Below are 4871 nucleotides of genomic sequence, written 5' to 3' on the forward strand. Positions count from 1 at the left end.
ATGATCAAGCCAGTAGAAAGCAAAGGGCTACTCAGTTGAATAGTGGCGGCAGCAGCAGGCACCAAGTTTGGCAATTTTGCTTTATCCCTTTCTACAACTCAGCCTTTTAAAATCAGCATGTAAATTTTATTTCCATTATTTAGTTTAAAAAAAGGAGGGGGCGGTGGAAATCAAATCAATTAGGAAAAAAGGACCATATAACTAGGGCTACTGCTTCCATTTAGTGGGATGGACAACAATAAGAATAAATAAGAATACAAAGACAGGATAAATCATCTATGCTACACATGTGGCAATACATATTATTTTACTGTATTTGTTGTCAAGATGACATGCAGTCTAGAACTTCATGGCAAACACACTGGCAAAAGCCATAAACCATGAGAATAACAAGGCTCGAAGGAACAAGGCTTACAAAGACAACCCCAAGGGTGACTTTCTTAGATACCAGTAAATAAATCCCTAAAGGCAAGGAACTAAAGTACAGCAACCCTAGCAACCACACTAGCACCCGAATCGAGGTCTGGAAGAGCAAAGATGTGCAGTTCCACACTGTCCAGTTGTGGGACACAGTTGCAACAGAGTCAAAACTGGTAGGCCTGTAAAATTCCACCACGGGGGTTGAGTTCAGAGTCTGGGGACTTTCTCTTTGTACTTCCATGATTGTTATAACCAGGCAATTAGAAGAGGTGTGAGAAGGGCTAACCAGAGATGCCAACCTTTTGGGAGTCAGCAACAGTTCTGTTGGGTTGTCTGGTAGGCACTTCTTTCCCTTTCCCCCACAAGCTAAATTCAGAAGGATGTTGTTGTCATCAGGAAGACTACTAACCTCATCGTCCGGCAGGCACGTTTCAAACCTGCAAAACGGGCATACTATGACTCCTTGCGGGGAATCACCGAAGTCTATGATCTTGCAAAGGCATTTGGCACATACTCTGTGACAACACTCCAGCACTTTCGGTTTTCTCTGTCGCAGGTTATAGCGGTTGTAACAGATCTTGCACTCAAGCTCATCTGAGCTCTGGGTCTCCACAGACTCCTCTGGTAGTTGACTGGTCATTTCTTCTGATGGTTTTTAGACTTGCAGAAAGAGGAGTCAAGGGACAAAAAGGTCACTCGGGCTTATTTTAGAACTTTTTCCTGATGACCATATCACCCATCCCAAGAAGAAAAGAGGAGATGATGTTGTCGAAAAGCATCAGTAGGCATCATCCATTCTCAGCTTCTGCTAGGGATTGTGCACTGCATGTCCTTTACTCTGAGCCAGGCATCCATCTGAAAAAGACGATATGGAATTTTTGTGGAAGAAAAGAAAAATCTGTAGCAGGTGAAATATGCAAGTTCCACTTTTTACAAGCCTAGCTTCCTTTGCTAAAAATACCTATAAGGTAGTTTTTTTCTGTGGCATATGAGGCCTATATAGCAGTCATGCTGATAAAACTCAGTATCACGCTGCATGCATTTGTTTTAGACTTGTAACTTTGACTGGCTCAGCTCATGAAGTTCTCAGCAGAAGCTGCAATCTAATCACTGATCTGTGACCATTTGTTTAAACCCTGGTTTCCTAAGGAAATGAGACCTAACCCCTGGAGCTTTTCGTCTTTCTCGGTAACTTGAAAACCTGCTGTCCAATTTCAAACAAATCAGCAGAGGGGCAACAGTACTGAAGATAACTAAGTCTCTAAAAAAGTAGTGAACACTGGCAGTTGGGTACAGGAGAGAGTGAGGTATTTATAATAACTACCATGTATCCTGGAGGGCAATGGTCAGCCAGCACGCACCCAGCCTCTGCTCCGAGCAGGCAGCATGCTGCCCGTGACCCAGCCAGAGAGGAGGGCAACACAGGGGGAAGCTGGTGATACCCCAGGGAAATAAAGAGTTTGGGGGAGTGAAGTGGGTATGGAAGAGGGCTGGGGTTATTGTAAAGAGTTATGCGGAGACCTAGGTCAAATTTGGAATTTTTTTAAAATTTTGCTTAATTTTGCTGCTTGTGGAACAGCAGATTTCTCAGTCTCCACCCAACTGCTGAACACAGATTGTGAAAGTGAGGGTTCTTTAGCTTGCAATAAATGTCTCCTTTAACGTGTGGATGCTAGGGTGAAGGCTAAGGTGTCTCTCAAGGGCATTCGCCAGACGCACTGGCTTTCAAGTGTTTCATGGCTGTGACAGCTGTTTCACACCTCAGCTAAGGAGAGGCCCGTGGCGTACCTGCGCTGCTGCGCTCCCATTCTGCACAGCGTTTGTGCCACCAGACCCATCAGCCTCGCTTAAACAAACGTATTCTCATATTTTGTAACTGTCCATTTTCACAACTTCAGGAAACAGTCCGTGTATTATAAACAAAACATTAACCAGGACTATGTGCTCTGGGGACCAATAATTACCAGCATTTGCAAAACCAGCTCTATCCGCCAGAAAATAAAAACTTCTTCCAGATTCAGGCGTATGCTTGCTCACAGAGGAGGGTGTGGCATTGCATTTTGCAGACTTTCAAACTCATTCCTTCACTGCTAGAGTAGCAAGGAACTTGCCACAGTGAAATGATGGGGGTCAGCACTTGTGTCCAGCTGCCTCTTGCATTATCAGTAAATATCAGGCTCACAGAATTTGACAAAAGTGGCCTATTTCAATAAACTTGTTTCTTGACTATTAGTTTTAGTAAATGTCTGATTCCTTTCCCTTGGGCAGTTTTTACTCACTCCTAGCATTCAGATCTTTGTCCTTTTTCTGAGAACAAGGCAGGAAATTCTCTCTTTTAAGCAATGTGCTCCTTCTGTCAGTACATTTTACCTGCCAACCATCAGATAAAGTCTCTTTCATGGGCATCTTGTTCCTACTGCGCTTTAAGGATTTTCCATTCTCTCTCCTAACTTTCTGCACAATATAGCTTCTATAAGTAACATAGTTTCTAAAACTCACCCCCTGGATTGTGAAACAAAGATGTTATACTTCAGACAATGCAGTAATGAAAACAACATGACAACATAGCAAAGAAAAACCCGTATTTCCCCAAGAATTTATAACAGACCTGGCCCCTTCCCCATTCAATTTTCTTACTTTTTTCCTGCCTCTTCCAACTTATTTCTTTAGTGCTTTAAAAGTTTTCATCTCTGCCTTACTGCTGTTTTTATTATTTGTACTGTGACTATATTTGTGGTGTGTTCCGTTAGGCAAGGCAAACACAAGAAGGGTGATCCATAATTTTCAGCACATACAAGCTAAACATAAGAGACAAAAAGTACATCTTTTACAAATCTTATAACCTACCCTTTATCCTTTGTTATACTGTGTGCTTCCTTATTCTTTTCTACTACTCTTTTTATTTCATTCCAAATATCATCTTCTAGATGACTTTTAGGCATATATAAATGTCATGAGATGCTAACTTTTCAAAGGATGAAGAAACCACAAAATGGACCTAAAAAAGTGAAATGCCAGCCTACGGGAAGACAAAGCACTGCTGAAAAGTTAAGAAGCCAAACAAAACAAGTGATGGTTTTGAACTTTTACATCTTGAGTATCATTCATCTTCTGTACCTGAGGTCAATTGGGATTACTAACATGTTCATGCTTCACAGCTAAGGCTGGCAAATGTTGTCCTATGACATAAAATTAGATTTCTGATTAACCAAAAAATCTCCCAGAAAACGTTCCTGCTTCTCATGGAAAATTGTGACCTTTCTCTGAAAACTGCCAACTAGAAAATTTTTGTATTTTAGTGTTTATCTTTCTAATGTATATTTCCAGGTTTTCACAAAAAAACCCCCCACTTTCCAACCAATTCTATTCAGACATGGATCACTTCTGCCTGAATCAGTTTTCAAACCAAAAGTGTTTTCTTTATTCTATCCACTTTAAGTGGCCAAATTTAGCATTAATACTAGGAGTAACAAGTCCCTGGGACTAGCAATGTCCCAATTGCTAAAGTGGAACCATTACCTTCATTTCCAGAACACAATGATCCTCCTATTGTAGTTGCAGTCATGAGCTAGTCTAGAAATTTTTTTCAAACTTTTTTGTTTTAATGTACTGTACAAGAAAAAGCTACTTTCATCATCTTTCTCTCTTCACACAATCTCTTCAAAACATACCCATCAGTAATAAAACATCATTGATTGTTTTTTCTTTGGCTAAGTTTAGATGTTGAATTTCTCTTTATGTGTTCTAGTGTGATTACTGCTTACTACTATTTTTCATTTATACATCTTTTCCTTTGAAAATTAAAATTTAATCACTAACTCCCATTAATGCTATTCATACATTTTTTACTTTCTCAGCTCTATGGTGGTTTTAGATGCTTCCTCTGTCTTTTTTGCTTTCCTGATTTCTTAGGGAACTTTCTATTTTTCCTTCTCAATACCTACTTTCCTGCTCATTTTTTCTCTGCTGAGAACTGACACCTTTTTGAGCTTAATGCTATCCTGCTATTATATACACCACATATACTAAAAAGTTCTCTGATCAGAGACATATTAAAAATATAAGAAAACTGAGGATTTCAAAGAAATTTGACTTCAAATTAGCCTCGTTTCTTGAGAAAATGAGACATTTCTTGAGAAACACAACCAGCTACTCCTTCAAGCAACTGCTATTCTATGTCAAAGATTTTCTAGCTGGTCTTCCGCATGTCTCCCAGGCGGGTATTTACTGGAAGCAGGCAGAATAAGGAATTAAAGTAGGGAATAGATTAACTGCTGCCCCTCTGCATCCTGGTCCCCCACCAAAAGGGTGGTAATTCACACACTTCTGCTTGGTGTGTGTTGAAAGGAAGAGAAGTTGCAATACTACACAGAAAAAAGGGATGGTGTCTGTGTGTTCGTGTTTTGTCCTCCTCTTTGAGCCACATTTTTACGATGCCATGAGAAGGTATG

The 4871-nt window shown here is 40.3% G+C and overlaps 1 protein-coding gene across 1 annotated transcript; it reads right to left on the reverse strand.

The window, feature by feature from the left end:
• Positions 1–322: 322 nt before the first annotated feature.
• RNF182 (ring finger protein 182) lies at positions 323–1060 on the reverse strand. The gene has a single exon (XM_009806987.2). The coding sequence runs from the start codon at positions 1058–1060 to the stop codon at positions 323–325; it is 738 nt and encodes a 245-aa protein (XP_009805289.1).
• Between the last annotated feature and the right edge of the window lie 3811 nt (positions 1061–4871).

Source organism: Gavia stellata, chromosome 3, assembly GCF_030936135.1.
Source record: "Gavia stellata isolate bGavSte3 chromosome 3, bGavSte3.hap2, whole genome shotgun sequence".
Taxonomy (NCBI): domain Eukaryota; kingdom Metazoa; phylum Chordata; class Aves; order Gaviiformes; family Gaviidae; genus Gavia; species Gavia stellata.

Excerpts from the sequence above, each read along its gene's own strand:
- RNF182 (XM_009806987.2), bottom strand. The coding sequence starts at position 1,060 with ATGACCAGTCAACTACCAGAGGAGTCTGTGGAGACCCAGAGCTCAGAT.